Below are 23,577 nucleotides of genomic sequence, written 5' to 3' on the forward strand. Positions count from 1 at the left end.
CAAACCACAGGGCAAGCCTGCATTCGAGGCCTTCTGTTGAAACATTTTATATAAAGCCTGCGCTAACAGTAATCCTCCTGCCCCTGATAGGCCTACCACAGCTGTATGTGTGGAATGTTCAAGTATTAACACAATCCAATGTGTGTCTCAATTGTCCCCCGCTGACCACCTCACATATTTCTCTAGATTTTGCAACGAATTTACATGACACAATGCCATAAAATATACCAGTTTTAGGACACAGAATAATGTTTGTAATGATACCAGTTAGGCCTACGTTTAACAGTAACAAGTGTAATGAGCTATTCATTGTCGAAGGTGCATGGTCAAGTGAAATTCTTACGTTGGAAAACAAACATTTGCCGATATCATCGCCGATCATCAGAATATTGCTCTGGACTGCAGGTAACTTGTTAAGCCAGTGGTTCTCAAACTTTTATTTAATTCCCCACTTTGATCAAGGGGCATGACTGATGATAGTGGAGATAACGTGTTATCCCGAGGCCTTTGCCAGTCAGCATCTCCGACGGTAGTCTACCCTATTAAAAATATAAGTTTTCGATGTCCCAAACGGAGAGACATAGGCTACTTTATTGTTTTTAACGATCTCTATGCTACTCACAAAAATGTAGGCATGGGGACATGATGAAGTAGGCTATCCAACTGTCGTGTGTTAAATTATTGTGATTACGAGCCAGTGGTTTTCAAACATGCGTGACTCGGACATCTAACTAAATGCAACAGACTCATATCGTCCTCGCATTCGCAAAATTAGGACCAGTGTTTTGTCAAATTGCAAATAGCTATTCGTTTTAACGAATTTTTATGATAGTAGCCTATACAAAAAGCATACTATCTTAATCTTGGAGTATGGGGAGGGAAGTGGCGCTTCTGCAGTCAGCCAAATATGAATGTAATTCTGCGGCATAAAGCAAATGTATTTGTTTATTGTACAGAAAAATAAAAATGACATGTCAAGCAGTCAATTGACTACATTGCAGTCAAGAAGTAGGGCAAATTAAGACACTGCTTTGATTTGCGTAGTTGCATTGCCCCCAACACTGACAATAACATAGCAGATTTCGATTTTCGCTACCACCGTGTAGTCAAGCCTTAAGCCATACCCAAGTAGCCTTAATCGAGGTAATGTTTAATTATGCATGATTTATTTTGTTATTGAATTCGTAGGCTGGGATTCCTCTCGGTAACAATTATGTTTGGTAGCCTCCTGCTTTTTCAGAAGGGGCGGCAGTCAGGCTACTGACAGAGCGATGTACAGTGGCAGAGCGACGCACAGTGGCTGAAAGTGGTACTAAAGCTTCACGCAGCTTCACGCCTCGTAATGCGCGACTGAAGTGGCCATTTGAAAGCGATGCCCACTGTATGTATGTAATGTGTGTGTGTGTGTGTGCATATATATTATTATTATTATATATATATTATATATTATTATTATTATTATATATATATAGGTAACACTTTATTTTAATGTGTCGCTGTTACAGTGTACCTAGTGTAGCAATACAGTAAGTGTGTACCAACACAGTTGATAGTGAATTAGTAGACCTGTTCCAAGACATCGAAGACACAACATACATGTCATATGTACATGTAAGTAATTAACTGGTACACTTAATAGGTTTTTTTCCACTGTATCAAAGAGTAACAAGGTTGTAGCAGCACAGCTGTTACAAGGATACAAGGAAGTTTATTGTCACATGCATATAGTTACTGGAAATGCAGTGAAATTATGTCTGGTGTCAGCCTATTTGTGCATTTATGGGGGGGGGGGGGGGGGGGTAAAAAGTGCAGTAGAAGAGGGGTTTAGTAGATTAAGTGACAAGGGCTGCATAAAAAAGGTGGGGGAGGATTGGGATTGGGGGGGGGGGGCACCAACAAGGAGCACCCAAGAGCAAAAAACATGCACACTGAAGACAATGAGGCCTTGACTGGAGCTAAGAATGATTTGTATATCAAATCTATCATGACCAGATTTACCCCATCCAGCAGGTCTCAGGTCAGCTCTTTGCCTCTGATGAAAATTTAGGCAAATTGGCAAAGTTTTGTAAAAGCACTCAGTATTACAATGTAACAACTAAGCTTATATGTAGGTACCCACAAATACATAATGCAAGTACAATGATAGTACCTGATAGTACATGTTGTTACACAGGTTGTACCACTGTACCTAATTAGGTAGGTACACTGTAACAGCGACACATTAAAATAAAGTGTTGCCGATGAATTTCCCCAGTAGTGGACAATAAAGACTTCTCTTCTAGCCTACGCGTCACATGTAGCCTACTAGAAGTGATGTTTCAGGTAGAAGTGATGGTTCATAAATTAACCCTCCAACTTTGCTGATGCACAGAACAGGTGTGCTGAGCTTTGTTTTTGGCTCTTGAAAGTGTTGTAAGTAAGGTGGTGAGACAGGTCAAGAAATATGGTGCAGTGAAACAGTACTATACAGTTGATTTTCAGAAGGTGGTTTAGAGTAGTATAAATGAAATATAAATATGTGCACTGTATTATAAGAGCAGAATAAATATGGCTATGAATAACAATGTCAGTTGATATTATTTTAAATGTTGGTGACACTACATTAATAAGGAGAATAGCAATAATAAACAATTATGTGAATGCAATATCAATGGGCAATAAATGGAAATCAACAAATACTATAACATACAAACAATGACTCAGAACAGCCTAAGTGCATGGTGAACAAATATGTATTTACACCCCTGTTGACAGGTGCATGCAAAAACACAGAAAGCAGACAAGGATTTTGTTTTTATAACAATGAACATTTGAAGATGTATTGTTTTGTTCTTCTAACATCAATAGTAGTTGTGCAGAGGTTGTAACATAATGATAAATACATGCTGCCTGTCACATTATGAATATATACCCTGTCTTGTCTTGCACATCAGAAGCAGCAGCACTATGCTATTACATCGTTCACCGTAGGGACTAGTATGAGGGAGACTGAGCTGCCAATCTCTCTTAACAGGTCCTGCATCATATCTACAAATATCTGTTCTGCTCTGCACGAACATAAGCAGGGTCTGATTTAGCGTGGCAGAGTGCTGATTGACAATAACATGGTTCCCTGCAGTGTTAGGTGAATTCCCATTGATGTTTGTGTGTTCTGTTTGACTGTACATTTTATGTGTGGCATCTCATTCCTCAGTTGTCTAACATGTTTTCTGACGGCCACTGATTGCATTAGCAGCTGAAAGACCAACTTGTAACAAGGTCCCAATTGTGGATACACCCATTAACAGTCCTTGCGACCAATGACATCCGGATCAACTACAAACTTTTGATTGATTTTCAACAATGAACAGTTAATTCAGTGTAATATGTTCAGCTCTCTCCCCCATCTTAATAAGTTAACATTATATGATATGACCCTATTTTTTACATTTTAGCCTACATATGTTATAGCCTAACCCTTATCTATAGGTGACTGATGAGATTCATGTTAGCATAATATTCATTTGCAACACAATTAATATTGGAGCTATTTCACTGTCGCAGACCCAGACGTGCTTGGTAGCCTAGGCTACGTAGTCATAGGCCAACATGAGACTTAAGCCCCCGTGTTGTCATGACTTAGGTTAGCCTATGTTCTTACTGTTGTTATTATCTGTAGGACATATTGTCTGTGGAACACAATTGTAGGCTAGGCCTATATTTGATTTTCAGTAAGCTTATATATCAATGATAAAGCTTCTTTACTTTTTTGGTGTAATTATTTCGTTTTTTTTTTAATCTATGTAGGCTATTTCTTTAATGTTACATTATTATTTTGTTAATACATGGAATAAATCACCACAAACACACACGACTGTAGCCTATGGGCTTCTTCTGTAGCCTACCCGGCTTGCGCAGCGTGGCTAACAACGCCCCTAAAACAAGTGTAACCGTCGGCTCCTCGAGGCTTATTACTTAAACGAAGTTACAGCAGCTATTAGGCCCGAGGTGCAGTGAAATGGCGTCATCTGGTGGTCATACAATTCACCCGCTATTAGACCCAAAGTGCAGGAGAAGTGGATATTCAACCACGCCATCCTTCAGGTCGCAGCGACACGTAGGTGTACTTTATGTGCTGTGTCATGCTGCCATCTAGTGGTTGTGGAATATTTAACACCCATTATAGTTCTGGGAATAGATGTGCCCTCGAATAAATGTTATTTGGGTAATCCATCTGATAAATTGTGTTTTTCTTTTTATACTTCGTACCTTTATAAATTGAAGTGTATCATTAAGGTACCTTTTTCAATGTCATTACTCTGACATTCGACATTAGTCGACCATAAATTTGGGCAATGGGCACATTGTTAGGGGTTGACACTTTGCATAAGATTTCTCCACATTTCTTGATCCAAATTCTGTGATTTTTGTTGTATAAATGTTGTACAATTATGTAGTTTTGTATCAAAGTGAAATGGTTGTTTTCATAAGTCAGCGGCGTTAGTTTGAGCACATAATCGACGTTTTGTTTACATGTGTTCAATGTAAGTCAATGGGAGCCGGAAATCCATAAATAGCTGCGTCCAAAGAATCTTTTGCCAACTTGGTAGTTGCAGTCTACACGATTAAAAAGCAAGCAAACAACACCTTGCAAATTGTCCTCGCGAATCAAACAAGTGATAGCCTACTTAATTAAACATAGCTATCTTCCGCCCGGGCTGAGGTTAATTCAGATTAGGCAAGCAGAGGTAGAAGTTTGTGGCAATCGCCTTGCTTTGTACTTTTAGTTCAGTTTAAAACGAACAACTTAGTATCCAAACACCATTCAGATCTAAAACTTCGAAGAAAAAAGTCCACCGGGACGTTCGCTTATATCTGTCAATATGAGCCCACTTCATGCTTTATGCGCAACATAGTCTCGCTTAGTAGTGCTTAATAACCTATACAAAAACATGTTAAATGTGTAAACAGGACGCCTGATGTTTAATGTATGTTAATGAATAGGCACAGTATTATTGTGTACAGTAATGGGCTATCAGTAGTATGTAAACAGTTCATGTGTTATGTGATTTACATAAACTAGTAAACAACAGAAATGTTAAACGTTAGATTCTAACGTTACCCCACAAGCCACAGCGGGAACATTCAAGTAAGTGTTAGCACATACAAACCTATTAATGTTAGCTAACATGCTAAGCATTAACTCATTGAGTGCCAAAAACGTAATATTAAGTTTTTAGCTTTTTTTTTTTATTACGAAACTAGACACTCTAACACACCTTATATGTGATTTTGGGAACTTTGTGATGAATGGAAATGAAATATATGACGATCGTGAAACTCATGAAAACGCACAATCTGGACATTTTATCTAGACATTTTATCATAACTCGGTTGCCGCTTTGGGTCGAATCAGTGACGCATGCATGTCAGGTCAAAACCAGGCCATTTTCGTGGGTCTATCACCAGGTGGCCCTATGACCCGAAAGTATGCCTTGACTGGGCCTCAGGTCAAAGAAGTTTGAGAAAGGCTGATGTAGACGACAAAGCAGCAAGGAGGCGCCGTGTGATCACTTAAACAAGTTTTATGACAAGGTCGATGAGGGTGGGAAAAATAGTACCTTTCTGTGCAAACTTTGCCTGCACTTCAGTCACATTCAGTCACATTGTCTTTTAAGAAAATGTCCATTTTTCGGTTCCAGCAGCCAACAACCTCAGAACTGACCCTTCAGGCCTCTCAGGAGGCGCTGGCCTTTACCCGCTATTTACCACGTTATTTATGCGTTTTAGCTTATTGGATGTTGCGTTAATGCAGATAACTTTTGATCCGTGTGCCCGATTTTCATAAATGAGGTACCGTTGGAATCCTTGAATGAGGCCGAGTTCCATGCCCCTGATCAAACCCACTCTTGCAGTTCCTCGGAACTGCAATTCTAGTTCACACTTGTACACTTACAAGGAGGAGGAGGTTTTTCAATATTATTGCACATATTTATTTACTTGACTATTTATACACAGGGTGGAAAAATGTAAACGTGGAAACTACATGTGGATTATAGTCCATAAATTATTGATTTAAACAATAAAGTATAACAAAAACAAGATTGAGTAATGTAACAGAATATGTTACAAATTACATTTTTGGGCATGTATTCTGTATTCTGTAAAGGAATACGTTTTGAAAGTATCCTTCCCAGCAGTGCCTTTGGGTAACCCTGTTTCATGACACATGCTATGAATTGTTGGTAATTCCCCTAAGTAAAGTCTGCATACATGCCGACTAGGGAAAGAGTACAGAAAGGGTGCGAACGAGCCCACATGCACATCAGAATTTCGCAGTGGGACAGCCCTAAGCCCTCACAGAGTTAGCGGGAATACATGTCTGTTAGTCTGTGAAGTGGGGACATCAAGAATCTCTGATGAGATTTCTGATGAGGAGCAGACGATCTATGGCCTTATTTTTTTAAGAATAAACAATTATATGGGATAGGAACATCTGGAATATATTTATTTTAGCTTTGCAGGAAAAATATGTTGGCTACAAATGGTATCAATAGCCTAGAGGTAATAATTAAATTGAGGTGCCATATAAGGTGGCTAATTGTAATCAAAAGCACATGGCATATTATTATTATTATTTTTATTATTATGACCATTGTCATTATTAGTACAGTGGGTCCCAGTTAAAAATTGACACTTCATTCACGATCAAGGTGATTCACGCAGCTGGGTGAAATGTAAGTACAACTGCAGCCGCTTGGGGGCAGCATAGTCCGCTGTGGCGTTCTGCGGTCGAACTGGACAGCAAGAGGCTGTGATTGGCCGAGTAAGGGCTGTGATTGGCCGAGTTTTCAGTTTGTTTCTCTGTGTTTTTAGCAGCCCCTGCAAACTGTAGGGGCTACTGTAGCCTATAAGCTTTGTACATAATGTTAAACATAGTTTTGGATTCAGTGGCAAGATGTCTTGATTGTACAGTGCCTGTCTCTCAGTAATGTTTTAAAATGAGAGCTTCGTCAGCTGGCAGTAGGCTACTTTGTCGGCAGTCATGAGAAGTTCGCTTGCTAACAGAACATAAATATGCTGCCCAGAAACCTTGTGAATAGTTCTGATTTGTTTTACTACACTAACAATGTTAAATATAGCCTTTGCCTACAGCATCTCCTTAACAGTAATGTTAACAAAATGACAGCATTCATATGACAAAGGAAAACGAATTCGGTCACTCAAGACTGTGCCACAGCAACCAGTGTAGGCTACAGTCCTATCCAATAGGCTTACTCGAAACAGATAGAGTTCGGTAGAGTGGGTTAATGCGCTTATTTCCAGAACAGGTCTGCAACTTTCAGGCAGTTCTGAGTTCGAATCTAGGCAGGAGCAGAGCCATATAAAGGCCTAGGCCTATTGTTATCATTTTTTGCAAGGTGTTGCTCCTGGCAATACTTCTTTATAAGACGTTTGGTGATTAGTTGATAGCTGTTTTTGGGACACGTTAAACGTTATAATGAGCGCATACGGGGAGTAAAACGACTGTTACGCGTTGTTACAACTGTAGGCTACAATGATTGCAATACAAAAATATGCGCGTGTTAGTTTAGTTAGTTTAGTGATATCTGGCCTGGTTGCACCGGATTGTCGCCAAACGACAGAAGCGCGGAGAACCCTCCTTTGTCTACCAAAAAGTGTCAGGCTACTTTGTGCCCCGCGCTCCCCCACTGCTTGTGAAAGAAGGGGGTGGGGGAGGGGGGCTTAACGTGAAAAAGCTTAATGTCCCAAAACGGCAACAAGTCATAATGGTAGGCTACAGGAAGTGGGGGGAGGGTATGGGATGACCAGAGCCGTCTTCGCTGTGCTATTCAAAAAGCATCTTCTATTGTCTTTCCAGGCGCACACAGCTAGTTACCATATAGCCTATCGAGTGCCTTAACAGATAGGCTCTGCTCTTGGGTTTGGCCTCACAGCGAACTGAACCCTCTTGTTGCTTGCAGTTTGTTAAATAAAGCGATGCAGATTACATTATTTATTTCTGATTAATTGCGTCTTTTGATGTCTTTTGCAACATCTGCTTGTTAGGCTGGGCTACTGTCAAAGTCCTGTACAGATAAATGACCCTCCAAAGTGATTGAGAAAAAACGCATGACCCTCCCCCAACAATTTATTGATGCCTTCTGTAGGCTACTGGGTCAATTTGGGAGCTTGCATACAACACCTTCCTTGAAATGCCTTGAAAAGGCTGTCGTTTGCACAATTTCACAAATAATCACCGGGACCGAAACAAACCTGTCAACTTTTCCCGGGTTTATCGCGTATTTTAACTTTTTCCTCGCTATCTTTATCATAAGCTACATCACGAAACCAAATAGTGTAACAAAGGCGAACACTTTAACAGGGAAATTGATTGGGCATGAATCATTGTGCTGAACGGTATTTGTCAATGAGCAGAAACACACACGACATTCAAACTGTTGATAAGATGTGCACTATGGAAACTGGTCTGTAGGCTAACATTGGACAAATAAATGACACTGACTCGCCATATTCTGACTAAAAAAAAAACACTGTCTTGCTTTGCCGCAAACTCAGCAATGAAATCATAGGCCAGTTTGCAGGTATCATAACGTCTTTTTCAATTCATAGAAGGGAGAGCCCAGTCTCTCCTGTGACATTGAGGTGCGCAAATTGTTTTTAATAGCCTGTTCAACTTCGAAAAGCTTCACCCGATGCCAGTCACTGATCGCAATTTCAAATTTCGGGAAGCTTTGTTCAATCTTTTTAAGTTTTAAGAGCAGTAGGCCCCTATCTGCCCCCTTTGGAATTATATCTCGAGCCTATTATAAGGTCCAGTGCGTTATGTCCTGGGATTCGGACGTGCTCAAAAAGAAAAGAAAAAACACTTTTTTTATAGATGGTTATGAGGAGCAATATGAGTCTGAACTCCGTGTCATTCAGACTCAACCCTCTTGTTGCTTTGATATCTTTTTCGTTGTCGTTTGAACGTCGGCAAGCAGGCATGTTGCGGTTGCAATTTAAGTGAAATTTCTACAGTAGGCCTACAACATGCAACATGCTTGTTAGGCTGAGCTACTGTCTTGTACCGGGTAAATGTTCAACAATTGCTGGTGTGCAGGCTATAATCAATTAGCTAAATCATTTGTCCAGCTGTTTTTAAAAAATAGTGCTACATTCAAACGCAAAAGGTGCTTTGATATCTTTTTCGTTTGAACGTCGGCAAGCAGGCATGCTGCGGTTGCAATGAATGAGGATACTTGGTTTTATCTGCGGATTTATTTTTTGCATTATTTTGAAAATAACTCTCTCCAGTCTCAACAGCACGTCTACTTTTTCCACATTCATCTAAGTTCTAACACACATCCCCTCTCGCTTTCTCTCTTTCCATCCCTGCGCACGGGGCTTTCTTAAAGGAGCTGCACCATTTTACAACAATTGCATCTACATTTTCATATTAGAATGTTTTGTCTGTTTAAGTGTAAGCTTAAACTACCGTGATCAATTTAAGTTCCCGTGCCCCCGCTGAAAGTCTCATGCGCTTATCGTTACACTATCACATCTATAAGTAACCGTGACAAATAGGGTATAAGATATATAAACTCACGCTATTGTATTATCATATATGTTTGGTAATAGCTCACTGCGTCATGGAAGCAGTTCAAGTCAAGTCGCATCAAAAATAGTAGTGGCAGAAATCCCAAGTGACACCTTGTGGTTGTTTGTGTCAACTGCAGTTTGTGCCATTTCTGCTGAGAAAATGGGGTGCGTGATTCATGAAGGAACCCGTCCAAACTTAACTGGGACCCACTGTAGTAGTAAAAGGTTGGCAGTATAATGGACATCTAAAAAACATTCCCCTTACAGGTTTAAAGACTTAAACATCTCTGACCTTTGCATAATGAATGAGGTTCCAGCGCTTGTCCATGAGGAAGTATTGAGCAGAGCGTGCCTCTGGGATATTAAAAAACTCCAGACACTCCTGAGGAGAAACAATAGCATAGATGACAATTAACAATTTCATAAATGAATAAGAAACTACACTGAACAAACTAAACTACATACAAATTAAGTCACATATCTCAAACTTTTTGTTATCATGGTATGGTTAACATAGGGGCACCGTGGGGGGGGTTAGGACGTTTCTAAGGGCCCAGCATCCACTACACTCCCGACATAAGTATAGTATAAGTATATATACTCTTTTGATCCCGTGAGGGAAATTTGGTCTCTGCATTTATCCCAATCCGTGAATTAGTGAAACACACTCAGCACACAGTGAACACACAGTGAGGTGAAGCACACACTAATCCCGGCGCAGTGAGCTGCCTGCAACAACAGCGGCGCTCGGGGAGCAGTGAGGGGTTAGGTGCCTTGCTCAAGGGCACTTCAGCCGTGCTTACTGGTCGGGGTTCGAACCGGCAACCCTCCGGTTCCAAGTCCGAAGCGCTAACCAGTAGGCCACGGCTGCCCCCAGAATGGGCCCCTTCCCATCATGGGCCCCATTATTCAACATTGTGAGAAAGAGTAAATCTTGACAACAGTTCTCGGATATCTTTTTTTTTTTCTCACAACATTTTTGTTATGTGGGATTGACAGCTGTACCACTCGCTTGCCCTATAACTATTAATAATCGTGACCCATTTGTACTGTATGTGTATTTTTTTTTGTATTGTGATTATGTTACAACATACAATGTGACTTAGAAGTAAAAAAAATACCTGCAACTTATTCAATTTATTTTTTTATTGTCATTTTTTTCAAAGGAACAAGGCCTGCTGGGAATGTGAATTGTGTTTTATCCAATGATCTTACTTTCTTTCATTCGTGGTTAGGTTACATGGCGAAGCTACTTCTGGATGTGTTGTAGCGTAGTTATAGTAATCAGCAATGCAATCAGCAATTAGTAAGCATTAAAGTGGCACACAAAAGAGAAAAGAAAGACGAGAACTAGTGGATACTAAATCCAAATTAATGAAATTGGATAGTTCTTTTTAAACACCTTGAATGTTACTGCTGGCGTTGATGCTAGCAATGCTGACGTTAAGTCCTACCTAAGGAGTAGGCTAGCATGGGACAAGAACGATTGAGTGGATTGGCCATATTCTGCATAGAGAACAGCAGTTGGATTTAATTGATATATCATCAATGACTTTGCTGAAGGTTCGTAGAGTGAGTTTGTAGAGTGAACTTGCAATGGGTGAGCTACATGTTGCTTTTTGTTATGGAGTAGGGTTGTGACCTGTTTGTGGAATATCTGACCGCTGCGCCACGCTGTTATAGGCTAAATTAAGCAATTGTGTGGTCATATATAGGCTACCGTGTAGGCGTCACCATGTTTTTGCTGTTTTGCTTGATGCTTTTCTTGATGGCTATTTAATTGTTCTGTGGCTATACAGTACCTGCGTTTGGCTTTGGATGTTGTGGGAATTCAGAGGTGGTAGCAATGAATAGTCAGCTACTGTTCATCGCTCTGTCTGATCATATGTTGGAAAATCTCATCACCCACACACACAATTTTTTTTTTTTTTTTGGGGTGGGGTGGGGGTTATGAAATGAGTTATATCGCTTTGGACAAAAGTGTCTGCCAAATCCCATAACCTTAACCATAACCATATGGTATTTTGGGCCCCCACCGTCGACTTCAAGGTAGCGCTGTCAGGAAAACACTAGGGTTAGGGTTAGGTGCCTTGAAGTCGACAGTGGGTGCCCAAAAGACCATCAAGCTTAATATGACATCTTTATCAGCACCCAAACTCTGACTTCCAGTGTCCCTGTGGAGTCTCCATAATTACATAGCAGAATTGGATTTAGATCCTTACCACCAGAGGAGGAATGGTGCAATTAAACACAACAATTCAATCCAGTTTAAAATGAGATGTACCGCAGAGCGGTAAAAACATATGACCGTCGGCAAGTCCTGAACATAAAAATAAATCACGATTGTCAATTTGTCTCCATCTCCTACTCCATCCCCTACTCTTGCAACTTTTGTGCATGTAAATGAGTGTGTGCATGTGTGTGTTTGCTCAATGCAATCTCAAATCCTCATGAGAAACACCAACAGTCAATATATTCCTCCAAATCCTAGTTTTGTTTGTTTTATGGACTACTAGATGGTCGTGGATGAGATCGTTAAAACATTAATTTGTCTTGTAAGCGGAACCAAAGTTTCACAGGCACTGTTGTGGTACAGCAAAGGACCTACAACCTCGTGCTTTCATTGGATAGTCGCGTTGCGTTCAACGGATTCATTTGCATAAAGATGGGCATCGCCCAGCTTTTTGACGCGCAACATTTTTTCAAATGCAGCGCTGTCTTCCCGGAATGCTTTGCGGGAGCATTAAATTCGCTTGACGTCACCCATAGGAATAGAGTGGAGTGCGACACGACAGAATATCGTGAAGTGCTAGTGGATCAGCACCGTTACAGTATCAATCACACTGCCGCTTGCAACGCCTCTGAATGACTGCCCTGTTTACCGGCAAAGCTACAGCGGACTTAACCACCTTGTGGAGTAAAGTTGTAAAACATTTCACGCAGCGTAAATCACGGAAAGCGCAAATGAAGTGGCCACTTCTAAATGGGACCCACAGTATATGAACACTTTGCTAGCTAGGCTAGCACCGGTCATAATAACACCTGATATTATTTATTATATTACATTTTGTGCATCACTTCGTCATCACTTAGTCTAGCCTCCAACCTTAAGAAGTGCTTCAAACTGAGTGTCCTCGTGCACAGGCAATTGTGTGGGGATGTCACACTCATTCTGTCCATGTACCACCAAAGTCTTAGTTCCTGTAATGGCAGATTTCAACAGTGACACAATCAGACAAACATCTACAATTGAACCTTTTAATGGCAAGTCCAGGCTATAAAACCAAATGTAATGATGTCTGTGAGAACCATATCATATAACAATTGAAAATATAAAATCCTCTCAAATTTGTTTACCTGGCATAGAGGCTGTAACCAGCAACTTCACCTCGCACTGCTCTTTTTTCATGGTCTGCTTGAGATCCTTAAAGAACAGTCCCTCCACATAACCTACAACCTCCCACAGGAATGTCAGTGTAGCTGAGATGGCATCCATACCCCATTCACATGGTGTGCGCACAAAATACATGATCAAGCCCACCTGGAAAATGAAAAGCCACAAATAATAAAATTTTGACAGTCTATTTGTATTTGTTGTCTTTTGTTGTCTGATGGGTGTTACAGGGTTATAGTTATGTATTTTTGAATGTTTTGAATGATTAGCTGAGTAACATGGAATTCCACAAAGATCAGGGCTTAAACCTATAGTATTTGATTTGTGCACACTAATCCTTGGGCACCATCTTGAATAGTTGAAGGGTTATACAAATAAAACCAGTGAAACATCAAAAATCACTGAAAGACTCACCAGGTAGTTGAAAAGAATGTGTGATGTCTGGGCAGGCATATCTCCAATATTAAGCAGGAGCTTTCTCAGCATGTATATCAGCTCATCCTGACACACAACCACATGGACACAGACTATCAGTTTAATCATAGTTATAGTTATGGTATTTAGGACAGTTTTATCCAAAGTGACTTACAACATTAGAATAACAATGAGAAACAACAGTAAACATTATATAAGACTAAAAGGTATTCATTTTTCAGTAAAAACATCCAATTCAATGAATACCAATAGTCTATTACTTCTACTACTACTACTACTACTACTACTACAACTACAACTACTACTACTAATAATAATAATAACAAACACAACCGGTGATTGTCGGAGTCCAAGAAAAGTGGCAAGAGGTGCCCTTGAGCAGGTTGAAGGTCACAGAGGAAATGGGACAAAATAGAAGCACACCGATTTCTATATGTGTATGTTAATCGGGTCATGAGATACTGACGTGATGACATGACGCAAGGTGTAGATGCGTTCACAAACAGTAAATGAGAAATTGACATGTGACAGCTGTATCACTCCCTATGGAATCAGTATTGGGGTCAGTATTGTCAAGGAATATGTCTTCTGAAGGAGTTGTTGGGTATCCATACATACTGTTTGAGGGTAGATGCAATATGCTGCATAACTGAAAATACCAACAAAATTGGGTGGTTGGAATTTTATATCTACTTTTTAACTGATCAAAGCTTGACAGCAGTCCATATACCACCATGTCTCTCCTAGTGTACTAATGCCCCTGAAACATGGTAAGCAAACATGGTAAACTGTTCAAGTGTCCCCTGCCCAGAAATGACAGTGGGAGACTGGACCAACGGTTGAGGTCTTGTTTAATATGGTGAAGTGGAACAAAATTGGCCTTATACAGATCAAGCAGAGAAGGGGTAATGTGGATCCCTAAATAAGTGTACCCTGAGGGGGACCATGTGTAGACACTGTGAGACACACTGACGAAGGCCATCAGGCCGAAACGTTTGCTAATTAACCCCTGTCAATCAAATATCAGTTGTCAAGATAGCCAATATCTTCTCTTGTAAAGGTCCAATCTTATCCAAACTTGGTGCACACAATCAATGTGACATTCCTTGGAGGCACATTCAATTCCATGACATTCTGTCTATAGTGGGTATGGACAGAATGCTATAGCTATAGCTGCCACATGTTAATATGTCATGAACCGTTTGACATAAAAAAGTGAAATTTGGCACACTAATGCCGCTATCCATTTGGCTCGGACTACTTGAGTTGTACGCGCAAACGTGACATAATTGCCTGGCTTGTAGCACTTTCAGTTTGTCTTTGTGGGAAAGAACATGGACGCCACCAGGGCAGCAGCTGCCTTGGTAGTGCTAGGGGCTTGCCTAGAAAACGAAAGCAAGCTTGTGGCTCATCTAAAACAAGCTAGGGGATGATTTACACTAGCAGTAGCAGGCTTGTTATTGTTAGATACATTAGCCTCTTTGGCAAACCAGCTAGAAAACAAAACGTTACATTGTACTGCACACACAGCAAGACCGGGCAATGCATAAATTGGTGACCGGATTAAAGCAGTAATGTAATCAAGTGTGTACCAACGTAGTACAAATACAAAGAAAATACATCTCAACTTCAGCAATTATGAGCGCAGCCATCTTTGCCTTCAACTCGTACGTTCAGCTCGGTGCACAGGTGGACAGTCGGAATTCCGACCAAAAGGGGGGGTGTCTCGGTGAAATGCCACAAGAAAGCTGGGTAATTTACACTTTCCAACTCGGGCGGGGGATTTACGAGACAAATGGATAGACCTATTACACCCGGCGTCATTAGGGCCCGAGCACCGAGGTGCGAAGCCTTATTGTTTGTGCGAAGCCCTATTGTTTTTGTAAGGATTATTATTATTAGGGCCCGAGCACGGAAGGGCGCAAGCCACTATTGTTTTTGGAAGGATTATTGGGGGCCAAGCAGCGAAGCTGCGAGGCAACCCATAGTGATTCTACGTATTCTTCTTATTAGTATTATAACGAAACGTTCATTTGCCATTGAACCATACAGTAAAAAGTTGAGAAATTTGGCACATTGATTCGTTACAGGCATATGTTTAATTTCACAAAGTTTGATGTCTGCACCTGGAGTGCTCTAGCGCCACCAACGTTTAAAATTTTGTATTACATCTATGCATTTACCGTACACCACATTTTGAACATTAAGGTATATTTGGAATCCTTGGATGAGACCGAACTCAACGCACCCCATGACGTCAATTTCCGCCATGTTGGATCTTCCGCCATATTGTTTTTCACGAAACTTGACGCAGATGATCTTCAGACCATGACTCATAAATGCATTGCTTTTTGGAGCCATATTGAAAACCCGTCGCCCGTGGTGACCAATCGGCGAAGCTGCCAAACAGGAAGTGAAGTGATGTGATATCTCAGCAAGGCTTTCGCGTATCAACACCAAACTCAGCACATGGTCTCAGGACCCAATTAGGAAGAAGCTCAATAAATTTGACCTTTGACCACTATGTGGCGCTATAATCACAGGAAGTGGGCTCATATTTCAGCAATGCTTTCACGTATTGAAACCAAACTTAGTATGTGGGACCTTATCCTGAGGACACAAAATAAATTTGGTGACCTTCAACCACTAGGGCGGTGCTAGAGTAACAAAAGATTAGGTCATATCTCAGCAATGCTTTCACGTTTCAAAACCAAACTTGGTTCATGGACTCAGGACCACATCCTAAATAGACACAATCATTTTAGCAACCTTTGACCACTAGGGGTGCTATAATTTGCAACACTTTCTCGTATCGACACCAAACTTGGTACATGGACTCGGGACGACATCCTGAAGACGCTCAATATATTTAGTGACCTTTGACCACTAGAGGCGCTATAATTATCAATACTTTCTCGTATCAACACCAAACTTGGTATGTGGACTCGTGACTACAACCTGAGGACGCACAATACATTTGGTGATGTTAGAGGGAGGAAGTTTATCTGTGTATATGTGTGTGTGTGGGACGGGGGGGTTAATTGTGTGTGTGTATAATGTAGCAACATTGCGTTGCCAGGACAACTCCTGCTCAACTGCTCGGCCCCCTCATTGCTGCTTGCAGCTATATTTATTATTATTATGGTTATTCTGCTTATTCTGCTTTTTTTTTGCTGAAATTTGACACACATCAGGTGTCACACAAAGCAGTTAGGTACAAGAGCTTGACCCCGGGTGTGGCCCAGGGACTTGCTAGCGCTCCCTTAGGTGACTGATCCCATGGTTGGCATATACTTTCAGCTAGGCGCACCAAATTTGGTAGGTGTGTATATCTCCCCAAGATGAACAACTTGCGTATGTACAATGCATTAGCCACACCACAAGACGTGAGGTACTTGGGATTTTGTGCGCACTAATATATGATGAATTGTGATGCCAAAAGAGGTGCTTCCCATGGGCGAAAACTTGACAAAAATTTGGCACACACATCAATTGGTACAGTGAATACACAGGGATAAAGGCTTGGCTCCGGGCGTGGCCCAGGAACTCCATAGTGCCTCCTTATGTCACTGCGTCTTGTGGTTGGCATATAGTTTCAGCTACACACACCAAATTTGGTAGGTGTATGTACCTCCGCCCACAGGAAGTGAGGTAATTGAGATTTTGTGAATTGTGGACATGATCCATTTTTACGCACTTTTCCTAGACGATTGATCCGATTCATGTCAAAGTTGGTATACATGATGCCAAGATGCTGTTGATTTTTCACAGGTCATTGAATACCATGGTAATGGTGATATTCACATGCCCATAATGCATATTTGGCATAGCGCCACAAACTGGCAACAGAAAGAATTAACATACTCCTCTGAGACGGTTTCTCAGATTCATGTGAAATTTGGCAAACATGATGCCAAGATGTTGCTGATGTTAAATTATGTTAAAAATAGATTTTTGATATGTTGTAATGTTATATTTTAATATCTCACCAATTAAACAGGAAATAAAGTCACAGTGCATTGAATGAATGGTCTGAAACTTCTCAGGTTAATTATTAAATCATTATTGTGATGATATTCACATGTGTAATTCACATGCCTAGCATAGCGCAACCATCTGGCCAATCAGGAAATGTGCCAGAAATGTTTTGACTGATTGATCTGAAATTTTACAAAATATTAGATATCATGATGATGATATTCATATGTCCTATTAACATGCCTGGCATACCAATGGCCGTCAATGGCCAACCAAATTTCTTGAAAAATCTCTTGACTAGATAAACATAGACTCATCTAGAACTTGTGTGTTCATACTTTGTCCCATTTCCTCTGTGACTTTCAACCTGTCTTGCAATTTTGCTTGAACCCCAATAACTACCGGTTGCGATTACTATTGTTTTTTTGGCTCAAAAATATAGTATTTAGGAACCTGTCTGTTGCTAACAGTGAGCTTCTCCAAGAAATGTCGAAGCACTAAAGCAGGGTCTTCAATCAAACAGTTCCACAACACCTGCTGTGCAACAGCACTCACTAAGAAAGGGAAAGAGTGAGAGTTTGGCATACAGATTGATAAAGAGATAGAGTGAGACATAATTCAGACTGAAGAGCACAGGAAAATGTTCACTTTATGATACAGGACCCCACTGCCAAAAAAGTCAATGTTGAACCTTTTACCTGTGAAAGATGAATTTCAATCCTACCATTCTTAGGTAAAATACTGGAATCGCCTCGGACAACAACAAACTCTGCATCTCTATGTTTTTACTTTTACATCATGTTGATAATAAAGATTATACAACTGATCCCCAAGTAGTACTACAGCAGTGGTTAGGAATTCATAATGACAAAATATCAATAAGCTCAGATGACTGTTTTTACAGACAGTGCTTGGGCTATATAGTATTGTCAAAAAACTACACCATTTAATGGCATTGCCAGTTTTATTATATACACTGCATAAAGGTTCAAAGAATATAAAATTGCCATATACCTGCAACTCCATCTTCACGAACCTCCCCATCCTCCATTAAGTGTACAATAGGCAGAACAGCAGCACAAATGCATGCTGGAAAGACAGCTTGAGGCGGCTGTACAACATGGTGTGTAGGGGTGTGTTCTGTGGTATTATCCTCATCTTAAAAAAGGCATAAATCAGGATTTTCATAGAATGAACAATGTGACTGCCACAAAACCGTTCCATTGGACTTTCAGGTAATATCAGGAATTGGAATATGGATAAAATATTCACCTTCCGCACTGACAGCAGAGCGCACACTCCACAGAGAGCCTCTGCGAAAGGAGTAGTTCCTATGAGAATTTGAGGAGGCACAGGAGGGGCTCACTGAAAGACGCCGCGAGGCCAGATTTATAACCTCCTCTGTTAACAAATGAAGAGGGGAGAAACAGCGTTTGTGAGAAAGAGTGCTTCTACATGTTAGTAAAAAAGTATGGAAAAAGAAAACATTATTTGATCTGAACAGGACACAAATACGCATAAAAGGGAGAGAGAATGAGAGAGAGAGAAAGAAAGAGAGATTAAATAATATAGACTGCTATATGAAACCCTATTTCGAAAAACTGGGGACGCTGAGTAAAATGTAAGTACATAAATAAAAACTGGTCCCATTTTTCAGAAATATGGTAGAAACATGCCTAGCACCAACCCACCCCTTTTTACTCACTCCAGATCTGCTAACTTAAAAGACAGGTTGGTCCACTCGGACACCTTCATTCACTCTATGCGTCCCCGTGAACGCTTAGATGATCTCACGGGCTTCTTTCCCTGCCGCAATTGCATGTCCTGTACTTCGATCACTAAGACCAGCCAATTGCAATTCCACTGGCAAACAATACAACATAAGAAAATTCATTACATGCAATTCCACTAATGTAATTTACTTGTTATATTGCCCTTGTGGTTTGCAATACACAGGCTGCACAAGGAGACAGCTAAGAGTCAGGCTCAATGAACACCGCAGTGCTATTAACAGGCAGGACCCTAAATCGCCAGTTGCGCGTCATTTCACAGAAGCCAACCACTCCATGTCAGATCTAAAATTTTTAGGAATAGATAGAGTCTCTTCTACCCGTAGGAGGAGCTGTACAGGACAGATGCTCCTTCAGTGTGAAGCACGCTGGATTTACTACCTTAAAACGTTACATCCACACGGGTTAAATGACGACTTTGATTTGTCTTGTTTCCTTTGAGCTGTTTTATCTGAGAATGTTCAATCTGCCTACTATATATCCGTATATCCATCTATTGTTTAATATTCACTTGCTCATTGTTAATCTTGTTTCCTTATGTTTTTCTTGTTTCTCTATTTTGCATGTAAAAATTATTTTTATTTTATTTTTTGCAATAACTTGACTACTTTCTATGTCTAGGTCTACTGTAACGAAGAGCCTGAGGGCCTTCTTTTCTCATGTTTCTCTGAGTATACACTTCAACCTACCTAGCTAGGGGTCAGGTTGATTGACAGAGCTGCAACCAAGTAGACGCAGACTATAAATAGGCGCCACGTCATTGTATATGGTTTGCACTGATGAAGGTCTGAGGACCGAAACGTTTGTCACCTCACTTGGTAGCACATTGGTTGAAGGATTAAACACTTCTTTTATTTATTTTTCAACGGCAAACAATGGTGTGCGAGTTTTCTTCCATGACTGCCTACCAGAAACATGCCTAGAAAATCTAGATGCATCCAAGCGGCAGCAATTGTAATTGGCAGCCATGGTCATCTAGCAACTCTCTGTTGGCTTGCAAGCTGGAAAACCAAACTCTGGTCAGGCCAATCACATTGTGTATAGAGTCGGTGGGCGGGCTTAACAGAATTGTGAAGGTTCCGTGTGAATTCCCTGCTACAGTGTACTTGAAAACAAAGAAGATGGCTGCTGCCGCTGGCGAACATTCCCTGATGGTTATATTAAGGATACATATTTTTTATCCTTTAACTGACGTTCCCAGAACATTCTCTAAAGGTATAGTTTTGTGCAAATGTCAAAACTATACTGCCGGAACTGATTTTTCTCTGCTCTAGTTTTAAACATGATTCAAACAATGTTCCGTGAACGTTGCCGGAACCAAAGATTTAAACATTTAGGAAAGCTCTGGCACTGTCAAGAAAACTTTCCTGAACGACCGTGAGAGAACGGTAGCAACGAACGTTCCCCGATCTGAAAATTGTTTGCTGGGATTCTGGTCATTGGGTCCCAAATGTTGCCATTTTTAGGTGCTTTACACTTACAGGATAGAGTCAAGCCTTTTTACCAACTAAGGCATATTTCCAAAATAAGACTTAATTTATTGTTTAAAGACACAGAAACCATCTTACATGCCTTCATCTCGTCACACCTGGATTATTGTAAAAGCCTTTTCACCTGCCTTACTCAAAAGTCATTATACTGTAGGCTTCAAATAGTCCACAACTCTGCTGCCAGGCTCCTTAATAAGACCAAAAGGTATGAACACATCACTCCTGTTCTAGCATTACTACATTGGCTCCCATTATGCTGGAAAATTGACTTTAGTTTTACTCATTAGCCTACATTTTTGATACGCTAGTGACCTATTAGTCCTACACACACATTAAGGTCGTCAGGAAAAGGTTGGTTTCATACTAAAGGGGACAGATCTTCAGCAGATTTCAGATCTTTAACAGATCTGACACTCACTTGTACCGCAAAGCCTTAAAAGAGTTTAAGTTTAATTTTTGATTTGTTTTTGTTTTGTTTTGCCTTATTGTATATTTTCTTAAAAAAACTTTGTAACTTTGTTTAGAAAAGCGCTCTATAAATAAAGATTATTGTTATTATTATTTATAAAATTTTGATTTATTACAAAAAATATATTATTATTTACAAAACCTAATGTTTTGTGGGTATGGGGGTGTGCATGTTTACCCTCTTCCTCCTGTTCAGGTGGGGGGCTGCAGGTGGGCTCATAGCAGGCTTCATGAGAGATGGGTATGGCTGTGATAATAGATGCCTCCCGGCCCAGCCTCCTTCTTTCCTCCTCCTGCTGCAAATTTTTGAGAATGTGTTCAGCCCGTTGATGAGAACGTGACACTGCACGTGCCGAGAATGACTTCTGCAAATAAAGACAAACATACATCTTCAGCTGATGATGACATTGTGTTTTTTTGTGTTTTTATTTTGGAAAGATACAATACAATGTGATGCTGTGTGAGATTACCGACTGATCTTCGTTGATTGGATCCTGCACACTGCCTGTGTTCTGGGGCACCCATGGAGGATCAAACATGGGCACACATGGCATACCCAAGATGGGAGAAGGTAAAGTGAAGTTGATACTGGGAGGTGGAATCTGTGAAACACACAAAAATATGAATGGCACACAAATACACAAAGGAATTTTTTTTTAAAAAGTTATTGCTTTCATAAAACTGTACACATAGAACATTGCTAAAATGACTAGCTTGACAATAGTAAACATATATACCTAATATTTCAGCATCCATATAACCAAAATGGAATTATCCTTGTTACATTTTGCAATTATTTGACTGTGGGATTGGTAGTCGAATCTAGGTGCTTGAATCATATTGCCAAATGTTTGACTATTTGGGGTCACCCCTGATTCACCATCACTAAAACGATCTTTGGGTGTACTCCAAATTTAGTGAAAGTTTGTCCAGGGGGAGTACCACAACTAACATTACATTAACTTAACTGCTAGAGAAAGAAAATGTATATAAAACCACATAACCCTGGTCATTCGTATGGCTATGATTTAATTTGTCTACACACTTTCATCCCTTTCCCTTCTGCCACTCGCTACAACTCACACATTGCTTGGACCCTGATGATTGCCACGGCAGATATACTTTTGATTTGCATGAAAATCCAATGTACTATTCTTCCGAAGCTGCTTCTTCTTCTTATAACGCGTTGAATGCAGCTTCAACCGCTTAACGTAGAAACTTCATTCAAACTGTGTTGCATAGGTCTTACTTAGGACATGTGTGCTTTGTATTTTTCATCTATGTAACTTTTATACTTTTTAAACTATTAATGAAAAACTATTCAAAATGTCCCCATAGACTTAACATTGGGCTGATGTCATCACAGTAAGGCCATTAAGCAATTACAATCCTGGGCCAGGTGGCCAGGCCTCCTGCAGCAACTGTCAGTTTCTCAGGCTTTAAGCATACAATCTCATTCTCTTAAAACTACAAATCCTGTTCCACTGTTTCCTTTGCCCACAACTGTTTTAAAATAAAAGTCCTCACTACAATCATTCCCTATTAAATAATTTAACAATTTAAACTACTCAACTATTTAACTATGGAGCTAAATTTGTCTCAATAATATTTGTATATGCGCAGAGGGGGATCCACAAATATTTCTTATATTGCATGTGTGTTTGGATATCTACAAATAAAAAAAATCATATTTGTAACTCATATATTGATTTTTACAAATATAGATGTGCATTTGTAAATAAAATGCCATTTGGAAAACCAAAAATTTCTTTTGTGAAATGTGATTCTGCATTTGTGGATCACCAACACACGCATTCTTCGCTTTCCAAAGTTACGTGTTTTTGAGACGTTCTTCACATGAAAGTCACACAAATCCACACGTAAATAGGCCTACTTTAATTCACCGGCACACAGAAATCACAATCCAGTAGATGGCGACATCCACAAATATTTCTTGACTTGCATTCGTGTTTTGACATCCACAAATAAAAAAATCATATTTGTAACTTGTAAATTGTTTTTCACAATTGTAGATGTGTATTTGTAAATGAAATGGCATTTGTAAAACTGAAAATTGCCTTTGTGAAATCTAATTTTGCATTTGTGGATCACCAGCACACACAGTTTTCGTTTTCGCATTTGTGGATCAGCATTTGTGGATCACGTATTTTTGAGACAAACTTTGCGCAGAGAAGCCACCCAGATCCACAAGTAGCCTGCTGACACTTTCTAATCCAGTAGATGGCAGTGTTGTTCTATGGGACTCATAACCAAAGATTCTTTGCACACAGAGCTAGCGAACCTAGTTCTTAAATCTAACAAGTTATGCCTTTTACAACAAGCACATCTATATTTGTAAAAATCAATATACAAGTTACAAATATGATTTTTTTATTTGTAGATATCAAAACACACATGCAAATCAAGAAATATTTGTGGA

The 23,577-nt window shown here is 40.1% G+C and overlaps 1 protein-coding gene across 6 annotated transcripts in view; it reads right to left on the reverse strand.

Moving 5' to 3' along the window:
• The window catches only part of unc80 (unc-80 homolog (C. elegans)), a 333,697-nt gene that overhangs the window by 109,075 nt on the left and 201,045 nt on the right, over window positions 1–23,577 (reverse strand). For all 6 annotated transcript variants that reach the window (XM_076297160.1, XM_076297158.1, XM_076297161.1 and 3 more), the window contains 9 exons: window positions 21,608–21,739; window positions 21,316–21,502; window positions 18,662–18,790; window positions 18,404–18,547; window positions 17,843–17,943; window positions 13,391–13,477; window positions 12,940–13,123; window positions 12,689–12,783; window positions 9,875–9,964 (listed from right to left, as the gene is read on the reverse strand). In XM_076297160.1, the coding sequence (XP_076153275.1) occupies window positions 9,875–9,964; window positions 12,689–12,783; window positions 12,940–13,123; window positions 13,391–13,477; window positions 17,843–17,943; window positions 18,404–18,547; window positions 18,662–18,790; window positions 21,316–21,502; window positions 21,608–21,739 (1,149 nt within the window). The remainder of the gene's footprint in view (window positions 1–9,874; window positions 9,965–12,688; window positions 12,784–12,939; window positions 13,124–13,390; window positions 13,478–17,842; window positions 17,944–18,403; window positions 18,548–18,661; window positions 18,791–21,315; window positions 21,503–21,607; window positions 21,740–23,577) is intronic.

The sequence above is a fragment of the Alosa pseudoharengus genome, unplaced genomic scaffold (genome assembly GCF_046254945.1).
Source record: "Alosa pseudoharengus isolate Yale_2024_CS ecotype anadromous, Long Island Sound unplaced genomic scaffold, YU_APseudo_1.1 YU_APseudo_1.1_scf_20, whole genome shotgun sequence".
In the NCBI taxonomy this organism is placed as follows: domain Eukaryota; kingdom Metazoa; phylum Chordata; class Actinopteri; order Clupeiformes; family Clupeidae; genus Alosa; species Alosa pseudoharengus.